The sequence below is a fragment of the Miniopterus natalensis genome, chromosome X (assembly GCF_054644295.1).
Source record: "Miniopterus natalensis isolate mMinNat1 chromosome X, mMinNat1.hap1, whole genome shotgun sequence".
NCBI classification, from domain to species: Eukaryota; Metazoa; Chordata; class Mammalia; order Chiroptera; family Miniopteridae; genus Miniopterus; species Miniopterus natalensis.
In genome coordinates, this window is record NC_142103.1 from 4,801,018 (window position 1) to 4,817,865 (window position 16,848).

Here is a 16,848-nt window from a genome sequence, read left to right on the forward strand (position 1 = left end):
GTATTCATGGAAAAAATTCAACTACCAGAATAGACAAATCTACAATAGAATTATTATAGACTGTCATATATTAATTACCAAAATCAAGCTGGTCTTTTGGGAGGAATGAGAAATATTAATTTCTGTATTTTCTTGATCTAGGAGAAAAAAATACCAGAAATGAGAAAACTGTATTAAGGATATTAATCTTAATGCCATAAAATAAGCATCCCACTGTTTTGGAACTTGTACTTTTTAATGAAAATTAGCAATGATCACTCATCATATATTCCTTGTTAAGATTTCAGAGTATTCCACGATCAGAGTCTAGCTGTTTTTTAATTTGCTATTGATATTGAGAGTTTTTGTATGAACTGCTATGCTATAAACATTTGGAAATACTTCTCTTTAGTCCCTAGCTTAGGGCCTAACACCTAGTAGGTGCCCAATAAACTTTTGAATTAATTAATAGAAGTGATCTTGGAGATCTGTATATTTTTTCTCATTGAATTAAAGGGCCACTCATTATGTTTTTAAAAATGGGAGTGACCTGGTGCACCCACTATATATCATACCATATTCAAGCTACTTGAATCATTTATATGAAAAATTATTAAGTTCCTACTATGTGTCAGGCATATAGTAGAAGATGGTATACTAAACAGACACAGTTTCTGTAGTCATAGAGTTGACATTCTAGTGAGGAAGGCAAATAATAACAAAGACATAACTTAAAAATATTAAGAAATGCTATGAAAGAAACAAAAATATATATTTGAACTGAAAACTTATATGTATCAGAAAAGTCATTCACTTCCCAATAACAGAAACTTAAAACAATAGCTTAAATATATTTCTGTCACATGAAAGAAATCTGGAGGTGAACATTCCAGGGTAGATACAGTGTTTATATGATGTTGTTACTGGACTAAAGGGGCCTGTTTGCCTGTGTGCATCAAAGTCCAATAAGACATGAACAGGAGTTTGCAGCAGAGAGTAAGGGTTTATTTTCAGGAAGTGGCCCACACCTGAAGTCGTAGGTGAGCTAATGCTCAAAGACCTGGCTCCCCAATGGCTTCTAGGGGATGGACTGTATAGGAGAAAAAATCATCAATCATGGTGACTAAGGGAGTTAGGGTCGTGGTCTCTACTGATTGGTCAGTGCTAGGGTAGGGGGTAATCATTGCATCTGGTCCTGATGTCAGTCATGGCATCGTTTCATCTGTTTTCCTTCCATTTTGGGGCCTGGAGCTGAAGCACAATTGAGCCCTAGATGTCATCTCTAGTTTGATTAAATCTCTGTCTCTGTGGTCAACAGACCTAACGATTTATTCCTAAGATTATTTGATGCTGACAAGGGCTTCATTGTTCTCAGGGCTTAATGATTAAGGGAGTGGACACACAAGAGAGAAGGAGGCAGGTGAGTCAGGGTGCTGGACGAAGCCAGTTTGAGTCAAAAGGAAAGAAAGGAGAAAAGGTCATATTAAAGAAATGAAGTTTCTACAGTGTCATCAGGACACAGGCAACTTCTAGCTTTCTGCTATTCCAGGTACTATAGTTTAGAATGGGGCTTCCATCCTTAAGGTCACTTTTTTTTTCTTTAAATCCTCACTGGAGGATATGTTTATTGATTTGAGAGAGAGAGGGAGAGAGGGAGAGAGAGAGAGAGAGAGAGAGAGAGATCGAGATCGAGATCAGTTTCCTCTAGTATGTGCCCTGACCGAGAATTGAACCCCCAACCTTTTGGTGTACAGGACAATGCTCCAACCAGCTGAGCCACCCAGCCAGGGTCTTAAGGTCACCTTCAAGATATCTGCTGGCTTTCCAGTCAGGAAAGAGAAGAAGGAGGTAGAGGTGACCTATTTCCCAGCTAAGTCAGTCCCTTTGAAGAGCAATTTGGAAACCCTACCCAACGTCTGTCATTTACATGCCAGTTATAAAGGAGGCTGGGAATGCTGTCCACCAGCTGGACATATGACTACACTGAATAAAATGAGGGTTTTGTTAGAAAAAAGAAGGAGAAAATGGATGTTAGTCAACTCACAGAATTTTATGGAATTTGCTAAAAGTAGCAAAGTTTTAAAAACGACCTTCCTTCCTACCTTATTTAATGAACACTTACTTTAAGTAAAGCACTGTTCTAGGTATCGATGATATATATTAAGAACAAAAGATCTCTGTTGTCATATAGGGCATTCTAGTGGGGTAAGACAGAGAAGAAATAACAAAAATAATTAAATTATATAGGTCATACTTTACATAAGATTGAGAAAACATCATGGGGACTATTGTTTTTTTTAATGTGTTAAGTTTCTCCAACAATTGCCAACATCAGTGGTGTGAGGCAGTCTTCATTTTCCCCACTGAATAAGTAAGGAGACAGCAGAGGCTTAGAGAGTTTGGGTAAGCAAGTTCAAACTCTTGCTGAGGTGTCATCACCTCCAGGAAAGCTTCTTGTTTAAGTCTCTGTCTCACCCATGGAACAATGAGACCCTCATGGACAGGGACTGATTGCACTGAGTTTGATATCCCTGTCCCCTGACCCAGGAAGTGGCATTTAGTCTTATCCAATAAATGTCCCATGGTCGAACAGAACTGGCTGGAGTTCACATTCCTAGCATTTCAGTGTCAGAGACAAGATTTAAATCCATACAGGCCTGTCAGACTACAAGCCCATGGCTTTTGGTAGTGTGAACAATTAACCCTGATTCATCTGTTTTATACATCCAGATTTTATTTTTTCCCCATACTGCCCTGGAATGTTAATAAAATACCACTATACATCTAGATTTTAGATAATTGTGTTTTCTAAATCAGATCCAGTTCTCTTTTTGCTTGATGGAGTTTTTTTACTTCAAGGTAAAAAAATACAGACTCTCTAAGACAAATTATTCTATACAAATGGCATTCTTTTGATGCCCATGCATTTTCTCCCATTCTCTTTAGTAAGCCAGCTTCTAGTTATCTGGGCCCTATGGCCTTGGGTGGGGACCTAAGTTCTGTGCTCTTCTCTGAGCAGTTCATGATTAAGTCACTTGAGGACTGCCATCCAAGGCTGTAAAGACATTAATTACTTAAATTAAGAGGGTGTTAAGAGAATCCAAAGTCAGTTTTGCTTTGCCTAGAGACATCAGATATTCTGAGAATATTAGACCCGGAAGGGCCCTTAGTCATCCCTGGTACAGTCCTCCTCATTTCCCAGGAAGAGGAATGAAAATTCAAAGCAGCAAAGGCACTTAGCCAAGGCAAGCAGATAGCAGCCCTGCCATCTGACTCCCACTCCAGTGTTTTTTCTGCTCTATCATGCTGCCACTTATGCAGCACAGAAAAGGGATCCTTACCAAGTATGAGGAATTGTGAATGGACTCTTACTCAATAGTTAAGAGGTGAACTTTATAATATAACCATGTATTTCAAATAATAAGCAAAGTATAGTCAACCTCAACCTAGTTTGAATTAGCAACATCTGCTATGGAGAGGTTTTATATATATATATATATTTAAATATATCTTTATTGATTTCAGAGAGAGGAAAGGAGAGGGAGAGAGAGAGAGAAACATCAATGATGAGAGAGTCACCAATTGGGGATCGAGCCCGCTACCCAGGCATGTGACCTGACAGGGAATCGAACCCCAATCACCTGGATCCTAGGTCGATGCTCAACCGCTGAGCCACGTCCCGCTGGGTGAGGTTATATTTTTTAGTAGAGTTCCTAATTCTGTGTTACCTGCCACCATTGCAGAATGCATGAGGAGGCAAGTATACTTTTTTTTTTTTTGATTCATAAGAAAACATTAAGATTCTAATAAGGCAGCAGCATGATGTAGCCCAGAGAGCATAGGCCTTGGAATCAGGTGGCCTGGCTTTGAATCATGGCTTCACAACCTACTAGCTTTGTGAGCCTTTGGTAAGAACCTTCTTGGAGCTATTGGAGAATCTGTAGGCGCATACACTTGAAGGCTGGGAGAAGGGCTGGTGGGGAAGGAGGTGATGGATTGGACTGCAAGTCAAGAATGTGACTGAGTTCCACTAGGTCTCTGTGGCTGAATTTAGACAGTGATTATGATCATTTGGATCAGTGTCCTCAGACACAGTTCTTGTATAAATGCCTCTAGTTGGCGTTAGATGTGAACATTTCCCATTGCTTTCATGATGTTTTATTACCACTCAAGAAGCCACTTTAATTTTTTCTCTGGAGCCCAGCTGGGCATGGCTCAGCAGTTTAGCCTTGACCTAGGACCTAGGAGATTGTGATTCAATTCCCAGTCAGGGCACATGCCTGGGTTGTGGGCTCGATCCCCAGTCATAGGCAAGCAGGATGCAGCCGATCAATGATGACTCTCTCATCATTGATGTTTCTCTCTCTCTCCCCCCTCTCCCTTCCTCTCTCTGAAATCAATAAAGATATATTTAATTTTTTTTTTTCTGGAATACAACCTGGTCTAAATTAAAAGATACATGCACACATACATGTGTGTATGTATGTGTGTGTGTATGCATATGCACACACAACTGCTACATAATTAAGTACAGCAGGTCCTTGAATAAAATCGTTTCAATATAACATTGATTTTAAAAAAATTAGTTCCCAGCCTGGTTCACTATCTGTTGGGTTTGCACATTATCCTGTGTCTGTGTGGGCTTTTTCCAGGTCCTTCAGTGTCCTACTACATCCCAAAGATGTGCACAATAGATGAAGTGGCATGTCTATATTGTCCCAGTCTGAGTGGGGGTCTGTGTGAGTGCCCCTGTGACGGAAGGGAGTCCTGTCCAAGATGGGTCCTGCCTTGTGCCCTGAGCTGCCAGGAGAGGCTATGACACCTCAATACCCTGAACTAGACCTTTATTTAGAAGTTTGGTGATGTTTTCATGACCAGAAATACGTCGTAGGAACTTAACTCTTCTGTCAATTAGCATAAGGAAAACAACATATAATGAAACCTGGATCCTAGGTTGATGCTCAACCACTGAGCCATGCCCGGCTGGGCTACAAATATTATTTTATTTAGTCTCATAACAGCCCTGTGAAGTAGGTTACCATAATTCTCATTTTACAGGTGAGGGAATCAAAGCTCAAAGTGACTAAGACGTATGCCTGAGATTATGCATCTAATAAGCATTGGAACCAGGACTCAATTCCATGTCTATTTGATTCTAAAACTTGTATATTTTCTGTCTCCCTAAAATATGGTAGAGTTTGGTTTTCTTTTTAGTATCAAAGAAATATAGCCCCAGTTTTTATTGGTCTTAGAATTTATAATAATTTCTAATACTAAATGGTCATAGAATAATACATTACACCTTACTTGGAGAAGCTGGAGGTGGGCTTATTCATCCAGCAATTTAATGATTAAATTTTAATATGTCAGGTATAAACTAGAGATTGAAAAAAAATACTTGATGTCTAAGGAATTTAGAATGGGGAAAATGCATCAGCTATTTGTTATGCTCAATTTTGGCAGTACCGAAGCATTTTATTTTAAATGTACTGTTCATTTTTGGGTGCTCTGTTTTGTTTCTCTTATGTAAACTTTTTCCATTTATGGCAGCTCGTGTTTTTTTTTCTGGAAATAGATAGCATTCATAAACTGAAACAGTTTCATTGGGGAAATTTCCTGTGGCACTGCGACAGAACTGTCTTGGCAGAAATACTGGAATCCTATAAAGTGGAGTTAATATTGATATACTTTAATCAAAATTTTCTGTTTAGAAGCAGTAAAGCTGTTCATTGTTAGGCAGCCTCAGTTCTATCCTTATTCTGCCAGCTAAAAACACCTTCCATCTTTGGAGTATGACACCATAACTATATATCTCCAAATTTCTTTCCCTAATACTAAAAGAGAACTCTTTTTTTTTTTTTTAACTTTATTGAGGAATAATTGACAAATATTCACGATTCAATATACATATCAATGCAATGCAAAATTTGATATACCAAGATCAAGATAATTAACATCTTCATCACCTCATATAGTAACTTTTTTTGTGGTGAGAATGCTAAAGATCTACTCTTATCAACATTCAGGTATACAATAACATATTATTAACTATAGTCACGTGCTGTACATTAGATCCTCAGAACGTATTCTTTTTATACCTCAAACTTAGTACCCTTTGGCCTACATCATCCCATTTCCTCTCCTCTTAGGCTTTGGGAACCACCATTCTATTCTCTGTTTCTATGAAGTAGGCTTTTTTAAAAAGAGGACTCTTGAGCATTGTAATGGTACTGAGAATCTCCCAGCATTGCCTCCCTGGGATGGTACAATTGTTCCCAGTCTTCTCTGATGTCTAATAACATGGTCACAGAGGTCATTTTGATGCATCAGTCTCCAGAGCAAACCTTTGTCAGACTAGCTGTGATTGTCTGTTCTAGCAGGAGGCCCCTTCTCATGGTCACTTGACTGTATCATGAACACCCCTGCTCTGCACCTTTGCTCTGGCTGTTCCCACTAGTTGGGGTGTGTTTACTCTTACTCTCCACTCCTCCTCTGTCTTTTGAGATCTTACTCATTTATAGCAGTCAACATACGTCTGTAGGTCTAAAAAACTCTTGCTGTTTGAAACTGAGAGGTATTTTAATGCTGTTTAATTAGGTACTTACAAAATGGTTGGGATGGGTGGGAGTGGGGCCTCTAGTCTGGGTCTGCCGGAATGACACCCATAACACCAGCACTGAACTGGCCCACCAAATTGAGCCACTCCTGCTTTCACATCCAGGGAGATGAGGAATCAGTAGGCTAGTGCTGGGGCACTGGCTTTTAGGACACACAGCTTGTGCTGCAGTCCAGTGGGAGGAGGTCACCACTATAACCACTGCAATTGTCTCTCAATACTCACACAAACAATGACTGGGCACTGGAACACTGCTGTGGAGTATGCCGTGTCTCCACAACTTTGTTTGTCAGGAGCGAAAAACAAAACAGATGAAGATATAGAAAGATGATCTTTGCCTTACTCTAGTCTTCCAAATACATGAGCACATAAAAATAAATAAAATGAATGAATATGTATACCTATACTCCAAATAGAAATGCAAAATGTGTAAATATGTTCACATATATACATATGTGTGTGTATATTTATAGCTTACTATTTTTCAGGTAATATTCTAAGCACTTTACATGTATTCTCTCAGTTAATCCTATGAGGTAGGTACAATGATTGCCCTATCTTTTAGATGTGGAAAGTGAGGCACAAAGAGATTAAGTAACTTGCACAGATTGTAAGCATCTTCATCTACAAAATTTACCTACACACTTTATTACCTGTGCCCCCCATCATGCCCCTAGAATAGTGCTTTTCCCAAATGCTCAATAAGTGTTCACTGAATTAATTGAAAATAGATGTGTGTCATTGGAAACTATCTTCCCCTCTTTGGGCTTTAGTGTTCTCCTTTGAGATGTGAAGGGCTTGGACACCCTGATCTCTAAATTCTTTCCAGCTTATATACCTGAGGATTCCTTGGGTTGATTTGCATGGCAGCCACAAGAATTTTTACCATTATAGTTCTCTAACTGTGTGCCAGGCGTTATTATAAGCACTTAATATGCATTGTTTCCTTTGAGCCTCTCAACAGCCCTGTGAGGAAGTTATGGTCTTCGTCCATTCCTACTTCACATGTGAGGAAATGGGTAGTCATAAAGGAGAAGTCATTGATCCATGGTCATACCACTAATGGGCAGCTGAGCTCAAATGCCAACTCATGTCTACCTCACTCCAAAGCCTTTGCTCTTAATCAGAGAAAGCCTTAGTTCTCTCAAAGAGAATGACATCTGAGGCATGGTTTTGCCTTTTTCTCCTTCCCTCCTTCCCATGTGTTCTTTTTTTTCCATCATCATCATCATCATCATCATCATCATCATCATCATCATCCAAAAGCACAGCAGGTCCCCTGGCCTGTATCTTATGGTTTTTACCCCTTTTCTTGGATTGAAGTAAAGAATATTTTTCTTGGTATGGAGCACATGTGACATGTGTTGACCGCCGATGGTCTTTTTTGTTGCTGGATTGGTTGTTAATAAACACTAATGAGCTGGTCCTATTTCCCTGAACAGGGACAGATACCACAAAACCTGGTTTTGATAGCTGACAAGAGAATAAAAACAAGAGAACACTATATTGAACAATTTCTTCTTTGCATTGATTACATTTTTTTTTAAAATAAAAAACACTTATTTTTGTAATAAAATATTCTTTAAAAATATTCAATATCATTTTAGGCTTAAAAATCCATGTTTATATCCATAGGATGAGATCTGAAAATACACACTAAGATATATTAACTGTGTTTATATGTAGGTAGTACAGTTAGGACTTTTTAGTTGATTCTATTTTCTTATGTGTATATTGTGATTATTTTCTATCATGAGTTTGTATGACTTCTTATAAGAACAGAAGAATGATAAAGCAAAAACTTGACCATGCTTTGTATTTGCATGTTCTTAAAGCTGAATCCGTCACATGCCTTTCCTCTCTGCCCCTGATGTTAAGTCAGTGAGATACAAAACTCTTCTACATCACCTACACACAGAAACCTGACTAGAACACTTACCAATCTGTCCATAGGTTAGAACTTCTAGTGACCAGGACTTTCTAGGTTTGTGACATTTGACCTTCAGAATGAATTTTCATACATAGTTTTATGTGCCTTTTTTGATATGAAAACAGCAAAACTGTTCCTTACTCAGATAAATAAATCACAAGGGACTTGAGAAGGTGCATTATTTTATTTCAAGGTCAGTGTTCCATAGTGGGAAATAAAATTATTTTAAAATCAGATGATGTATTATAGAATTGTAGACTTGAAATGATATATTTTATTAACCAATACAACCCAAATAAGTTCAATAAAAATAAATAAAAAATGATCACTAACATTTGTACAGTGTTTTAGAGTTTACATGGCCTATTCATTTCTGTCATCTTATTTTGTCTTCACAGTCTTTTAGATGGTTAGGTCAGGGATTGCTATTTAATTTTAATTATGTCTATGTCCAGCTAGGAAGAGGCACAGCCAGTACTTACAGAATCCACATTCCTTGACTCTTACCACTTCACCACAGAGTGTCTATTGATTAAATGAGATGATACTAGGTATTCAATAAAATGACAGCTACTGCTGCTGCTGCCTCTCCTCCTCTTCTTCCTTCTCATTCACTGTCTTTCTCCTCCCCCTCCTTCTAATTCTTCTTCTACTCAGTATCCTTATGGTAGTTTATAGTTTATATTTTGAGAGGCTTAATATCTGTTCATGAATGTAGTAGAACCTCCAGAAGAGGAGGGGTGACATCAAAGGCAAAAAATCATTCCTGTTGCATCTCCTTCCCTCTCTTTTCTCTCTCCCCCCTTTTCCTTCCATCTTTCATTCTTCAGTTCTATAAATATATTTTTAGACAATATTTTATTGCCTTAAAAATCTGGATTACAAATAGAAAATATAAATTATATATTTTTTTCATTTCAAATTACATTTTTAAAATAAAACAATGGATTCAGTTAACATTTTGTTAATATATTTTATGGGATGGAAGAGCCAACACTTTTCTTCTTGTTGAAAAAGTAAGGCACACTTCCTCTCCACCTCTCTTCCACACATAACTCACTCCCTCCACCTAAAATGTGAACTTCTTTTATTAAGTACAAAGTGTCTACACACACACACACACACACACACGGCTCCCCTGGCAGAGGCCCAAGCCACAGCAGTTGCCAGTGCAGGCTGCTCTGTATATGCTGAGTCCAGGGCAGTAGCCACAGCAAACAGCACAGTGGTCATGATTGTAGCTGCTCAAGGTACAGGAGAAATTACCAAAATGTCTTACTTTCAGGAGATGCTGTCCAGGCCTATGAGTAGATGGAGGTCAACTTGGGTTGGTTTAAAGACAATGCCTTTAAATTTAGAACATCTGATAAAATGTTATTGCTAGAAGGGGGTGGACATTCAAATACTGTCCCCACCAGAGGTGGGATATGCTTAATTCAAGCAGATTCAATTCCCATTGGGCCACCTTTCCTTCTGCACTTTTCCTCATCTCTCAGAAGCAGTTTTTGATTTTTCAGGGTGGAATGAGTCAAGGTTAGTTTTCAGTAAATATTACAGGAAGTTGGCTGGTATTTCCCTCTCTCTAGACAAAATAAGCACTTAGTTTCTCAAGGCAATGACCGGATGAAGGCATCTGAGTTGACTGTGACACACATAGAGTCTCTGGGCAAGAACTTTTGCAGAGAAGAACCTTCCCATTCCCGAAACAAGCTATCAGAATTCCCAAAACAGGCCCCCACAAACACACTTAGAATGTAGCCCACCAGCACCCTAACACACCTAGGTGGTTACCACTCCCAAATCAGTTTCTCCTTCATGGTCACGACAAAGTTTTTCTCAAGTTTATTGATGTTTGGTTTGATCAGCTCTTAGGAAATAGTATTGGGAGACAGATTCGAACATTACGGCAGGAGAACCTAGGCCCAGAGTGTCCATGGGTTTGTTCTGATGAAGCTTGTTCTGATGGAGCTTTCTCTTCCGCAGAATGTTAGCAGTCAGTCTGATGACCCAAGAATGACCCTCATCCAGAGCAGCAGCTGCTCCTTAGAATTGGGCTTCTAAGGGTCTTAAGACACTAGAAAGATAATATCCTTAATAAGCTTTCTTCTGTGATAATTTGACAGGCTTTTTCCATGAGGGATGGAGGTGAGGAGGAAAGGCAAGGCACCAAATCAGGACTGACTCCAGTACTCACCAGCCCCTTCCGATACCACCTCTCAGAACTAAAAAAGAGAGGGGGCAGGAATTGACTCTGCATTTGGTGAAAGATGTGATTTTCCCCAACTAGACCATACAAGCTCTTGAGTGAGTTCCAGGAGGCATGGGCACTGCTGTCCAAGCCACAAACATTCCAGCCAATTCCTTCCAAAAGCTGCTCCTGTGAAGACCTTTGTGCTGGCAGTGAGAGCTGTACTGACTGAAGAGGGGGTGGGTGGATCTCCTTGTTCCCTGAGTTGCAACCACCTTTTTCTCTTAGAGGTGCTCCTCAGACACAGTGGTGGGTGCTTTGCTGGTATTACTTTCCTCCTCTCCCTCCTCCTCCTGGAGTTTATTCTCAGGAGTTTCTTTGTTTGCTTTCTGCCTCTGGAGATCTGCCTTGATGAATGCAGTGAGGGCTGCTCCAAGGGTGAGAAACACACAGAAAGATGTTCCCAGGCATGGTTCCATAACTGTCAATAATCTGGCCCTGGGAGATGGTGAAGATGATGCTGAATACCTGGGCAGGCACATTGAGGAGGCCAGACGACATGCCTTGTGATTCTGGGTATGTCAACTCCACAGCAAACTCAAATCCTAGCAGGAGATAGCCAGTCATAAAGAAGCCCATTGTGCCAGCAGTGATGAATACTACCCACAGGTGTCCCAGGTTCAAGGTCATTGTGTACATCACCATGCCGACCAGAGTCATGATATAGACCGCCAGGATTGTCTCCTTGTAGGTTTTGGACCTCTCCAGCCAGATGCCTGAGGTCACAGCCCCAAGCATTCCTGCAATGATGATGGTCAGGCCAATTCTTCCAGCATTCATTTCTTCTCTTGGGTAGTACAAGATCACCATGTGATTCAGTAGAGTGGACAAGGCATAAAAAGTTCTAGCATTCAGACCATAGGTGATGACAAGCAGCACGAAGTTGAGATTTTTGAAGAGCTGGAGGGTAGAACTTAAGTACGAAGCATCAGGGGATGCCAAGGCATAGCTCAGGAATTGGGTCCTGCTGAGGGGATATTTAGGATTCTCCTTGAATATGATGATGACAGGATGAAAAGAAGAGTGGCAACACCTCCTATTATGCAGAACATGATGCTGACGTGATAGGCAAGCTTGTCCTGGTCTTCAATATTGGGTACCAAAACAGGAGGGACCAAGAAACCAATTGCAGTTCCAAGCTGATTGCCAAAGACAGCTATGGAGCAGGCCTTTGAAACCTCATTAGCCCCAAACCAGACTGAAGCAATGCGGGAGGACATGCCCAGGATGAAGACCTGGGCTACAGAGAAAATGATCTGGCCCAGCATGGTGACTGCGAAGAGATGTGGCTTCAGGCTGCCCAACTTCACCCAGGCTCCCAAGCAGTTGAGAGAGGAGCTGGTGAGGGCAATGGTGTGCAGGCCAAATTTTTCCAGCACCCAGGCCACTGGCAGTAGTAGAAGGATGTAGATTAGCATGTAGCACATGGACAGCTGGTTGATGGCAAAGGGACTGACCCAGTAAAAGTTCATGAAGATGTTACTGATGGAGCCATATTGGATCCACTGGAAGGCATTGCACATTGAGTAGCAGCTAAACAACAGGACCACTGCCCAACGGTAATTGCTCACCTTGATCACACTGAGGTCCTCAGGGCTTGAGCTACTGGGGTGAGCTGGGTTACTTGAGTGGGCCACGCCACTGGATTGGGCCAAGGTACTGGGGTGGGCTGAACTTCTGGGGTTCACAGAGGCACTGAGATGGGCAGATGTGCTGGGGTATGCCTGGAGCTAAAACTGCTCAGAGGTGCCATCCCGCTCCTCCAGGTTAGGACCTTCATTCACCATGGCCACTGTCTCTTCTGGAGTCCTAGACTGGTGCTGAGGACTCTGGCAGTCTTAGGGGACAGTACCCTCAGCTGGTCCTCTAATGCTGATAGGGCACTTACTCTGGTCTGTCCCAGAAGAAATGGAGACCTACGCCTGCATGAAAGCCATGAGTTGGTTTCCCAATGCTCACCTCCAAACCTTTGTCCCAATTTTTCCATAGGGCCCGCTGTCCCTGATGGCTGGCCCCCAGGCCTGCTGCAGACCACTCAGCTGGGTCCTGGCCGCAGGTGCTTTGAGTCCTTCTAAGGTGTTCTGATCACGTACAGCTCCTGGTCCAGGAAAGAGTTTGCTCCTTGAGTAGCCACTTCACCTGGCAGTTTGCTCTGGAGCTGGCTTGGGGCCTCTCCCCCAAGAGCCCACGTGACCGCCCTGCCCCCATCTCGTGTCTTCCCCCTCCCTCCTACCTCGCCTGCCTCTCACAGGCTCCTGGCATCCTATCCTGCCCTCCCAATAACCTTGGGCCTGACAGCCCATTTATTTCGCCACAGTTTGCCTGGTGCATTCGTCCCCACCACCCTGGGCACCATGGAAACCGCTTGGTTAACCCCCACCCCGTGAACTATACTTCAAATTCATTTGCCCCCTCCCAGGGAATATGCGAGAAAGCCCCATACGCCCTTCCAAGGTAACCCTCCAAATAATTTCCCCTCATCAGTCTGCATCTCCTACGGCATAAATATTTATTTTAAACTCTTTCTGAAGATTCACTGGAGATTCAGACTTAGCCCTGGCAGATGGCCTGAGAGGCCAGCTTTCATAACTGGATTCTTCTCTTCTCAGCAGTGAAAGATAAATATTTTACGATCAGCATATTTTATCGATGACCCAAGGCTTTTTGATTACTTTCCATCTGTGAGGACTTTATTTTGTTGTTTTGGCTTTTTAAGAGGTTTCTTGTATGTGATGTATTCATGATAAATAACCAGTTGCTTTGGTTTTAAGGAAAGCCACCTTTGAGAGACAAGTTACAATATGCTTTTCCCCCCAAAACCATAATTTTAGATGTAATAAAATAGCATCTACAGGCATTACTATAAGGGGCCAGGTGCCCGTTATAGTAGTACTAGCATATGCCTCTGTTTATCATAGTTTGTTGTATTTGTCAGTTTACTTGTCCACACACCCTTCCTCCTCACTCTACTGTGTACTCCTTGAGGGTGGGTCTGTGTTTAAATCACTTTTATATCTCCAGGGTCTAATACATATTAAAAGCAGAATCAAAATGAAAAATAACATGGCCTCTGCACAAAGGATAATTTACAAGCTTCTGATGCTTTCTAGAAATATCCTGAGGCTTGAGTTCCTCATCTGTTCAGCAGGTGCAGTAGTGATTTCACAGAGTGGTTGCTCAGGGACTCTTGCTTCCCTCCCCCAGCTTCTTCTTAGTTTTCTTGGTCTTCTCCTTGTCCTTCAGGGCCATGCTTGCATCAGCAAATCCTGGCTCCTTCACACTTGGCAATGAAGTGTTTAAAATCTATTTATAAGGAATGTCAAAACCCTGTTTTAACTCTATGTGGAAGCTTTCACATGTTCTTTCATTTGGAGTCCCAACTAGATCTTAGAAGTTGCTATCTCTGCTCACATATTCTCTGAGTCTGAGTCCAATAAAATGAATGATTAAAATATTTAGCTCCCAGAAACAACAACGAGGATAAACATCTTGGAGGCCCAAATCGATTATCCTGTGCTCCCGTTCCATCTGTGACAGCTGGTTCTCCATCCAGCCTAAATGTTTGTAAGTGCAAGGGCCATAAGACCATAGTTAGCAGGATATTTACAAAACTCTGGGTTTCTAAAAGTGAAGCCCAACATTTCCTTTAGAAGTTCATGGCATTGGAATTGAATAAATTCATGTTGAAGATATAAAGAGAAGTAGCATTGGATCTTGACCACCACCTCTGTGGCTGACAAGCTGGATGGCCCTGGGTAAGTCATCAAACTTCTTGGTGACTCTGTGGAGTCATCTGACAAGTGAGGGCACTCAACCTTGAGGCCTCTCTGGAGTTACCAGGCAGTTTAAGGGCACCTCTGTGTATGGAATGTGCTCCGTAAGTTGGAAGGTGCTGACATGCACGCTGGAGGGGTTCCTCTTAGGATGGCTACTAGGTCACAGATCTTGCATTAGAGGTCCAAGTTTGCTTTAGCTCCAGTTTACAAACATACAGGATTAGCATTCCCGTGTAGTGTCACATTTCTTTTGGAATCCTGCTATTGCCCAGAGAAGTCAACAGTGCTTCCCCTCGATGTGTACCAAGCATGCTGTAATTTTTAACATAATAGAAATGATCTTGAAGAATTGAATGAAAATCACATAGTCATACAACAATTCCTGTTTCCTTGAGGGAAGTTGACATTTTGTAAGAAATCTGTGATGGATTATTTGGTGAAGGAAAAAGCCCTTTCATAATGGAAATAATCATATTCTATCTTTTAAGTTTAAATACATCATTTTTTCTTAGTCATGCCAGCCTGCAATGTATTCTAAAGTATTGTAATGTAAAATAATGTGCTCTACCATATTCTAAAAAGGTGATGATGTAATTTAAGTGTTTAGTGAATAAAAAGCCAATACTTATTAATTGCGATAGTAACTGCCTCTGTTTATTGAGGGCTTGCTATATGCCCCACACTGTGCTAACTGCTTTAAAAGCTCTACCTTATTGGAGACTCACTATTTGGAAGATATCATGAAGATGGATTATAGTACTTTATATTGTATAAACTTTGGAGCCTGAGTCGTGGAGAGAACTTAGAGGGCCTCAGGTTCAGAGGAGGATCCTATGGCCCAGAAATGGAAAGCAATTTCCCTTGAGTCACTCAGCAAGTTATTGGAAAGGCTGGGATTAGAAAGGATGATTTCCAACTCCCAGCTCCCAGCTCAGTGCCTGTTTCTTCCACCACCCTTTCTCTACTGCACACAGCACCTCATGATCTATGGATGCCAGATCATGGCAGTCGCAGGTTAAGGAATGAATGAATCATCAATTGGTTTTATATTTTAAAGTGCCCAGCAGCCCCCAGCCCAGTGCCTTTTATACCTGAGACCTGTTTTTTAAGTCTGGTGAGAGTTGGCCAGACAAGGAATCCTACTGAAAAACAATATTAATGGCCTTTGTTAAATATAATAAAAATAATAGAATTTAAAATGGAAAAAAGCTGAAGGAATAGAAAATCACACAGGACACAGTAGTGGGCCCAGTGTAATTTAAAGAAAGGTTGGGCAAACTTTATCTGTAAAGGGCTAGATAGTAAATATTTGAGGCTGTGCAGTTCATATGGCCTCTGTTGCAATTACTGAACTTTGTCATTGTAGTATGAAAAAAAACATAGACTGTATAGAAACACGTGGTTATGTCTATGTTCCAGTAAAACTTTACAAAACAGTTGGCAGGCTGGAATTGGTTTATGAACCATAGTTTCCTGACTTCTAACTTATTCCTGGTCCTATATCAAGGAGTGTGAGTTGGTGTGCTTCTGACTGCTTTGGACTATGTATTCTCCTTTTGTCAGGCAGTCAGGAAATGGCTAAGCTCAAGTTAGGGTAGAGCAGTCCTGTATTGCCCAATGTCCCTGGTTACCCGTGAGAGTGCCAAAGGCCACATTTCTTGGAGGGTATTCCTTACTGATAGACTAGCTATTAAGTTTCACTGTTCTTTTTGGAAGCACAGCTTAAGAGGTATTTTGAGGAGTGAAGTCATATCAGCTAATATGTCTCTTAGTGGTAATGACAAGAAGCCCCAGCCTTGGACTCCCCAAATGCCAGGTCCTACAAACTCCTCCTCTGAACCTAATCCCCCTCATTGTTCTCCCTATTTAGTCAAAAGTATTTCTGAATAATGATAATGATGGTCATGGCGGTTAATATTCATTGAGGACCTTCTATGTGCCAGGCAATTCACCTGACATTAATACATTTTCATCATTGATTTATACCAACAACTCTACAAGGCAAATACTATCATTCCCTCATTTTGCACAATTTTGACAATTGAGGCTGAAAGAGGTTTATGACTTCATCAAGGTCAAAGAGCAATTAAGTGGCTGAGGCAGATCTAAAGCCCACATGGGGTGGTGGTAAAGTCTATGGCCTTTACCACTCTACTACACTTTCATCTCTGCTCTAAGTTCTGGAGGATACAGTGAGTCTGCTTTTCAAAGTTGTCATAATCTCCATCTTCCTCTGTATCTGATCTGAGAATGTTTTCTCACTTGTTCCTTTCCCACGCCATTCCTGTTTGTCCTTGAT

The 16,848-nt window shown here is 41.0% G+C and overlaps 2 protein-coding genes across 2 annotated transcripts in view; one reads left to right on the plus strand and one right to left on the minus strand.

Annotated features, from left to right (window-relative positions):
• The window catches only part of FGF13 (fibroblast growth factor 13), a 420,448-nt gene that overhangs the window by 65,551 nt on the left and 338,049 nt on the right, over positions 1 to 16,848 (plus strand). The gene's annotated exons all lie outside the window — the stretch shown is intronic.
• On the minus strand, positions 10,998 to 12,560 carry LOC107532751 (choline/ethanolamine transporter FLVCR2-like). Its single transcript, XM_087829363.1, is given in 3 exon segments — positions 10,998 to 11,166; positions 11,168 to 11,783; positions 11,786 to 12,560. Coding segments are annotated over 3 exon segments (1,560 nt in total).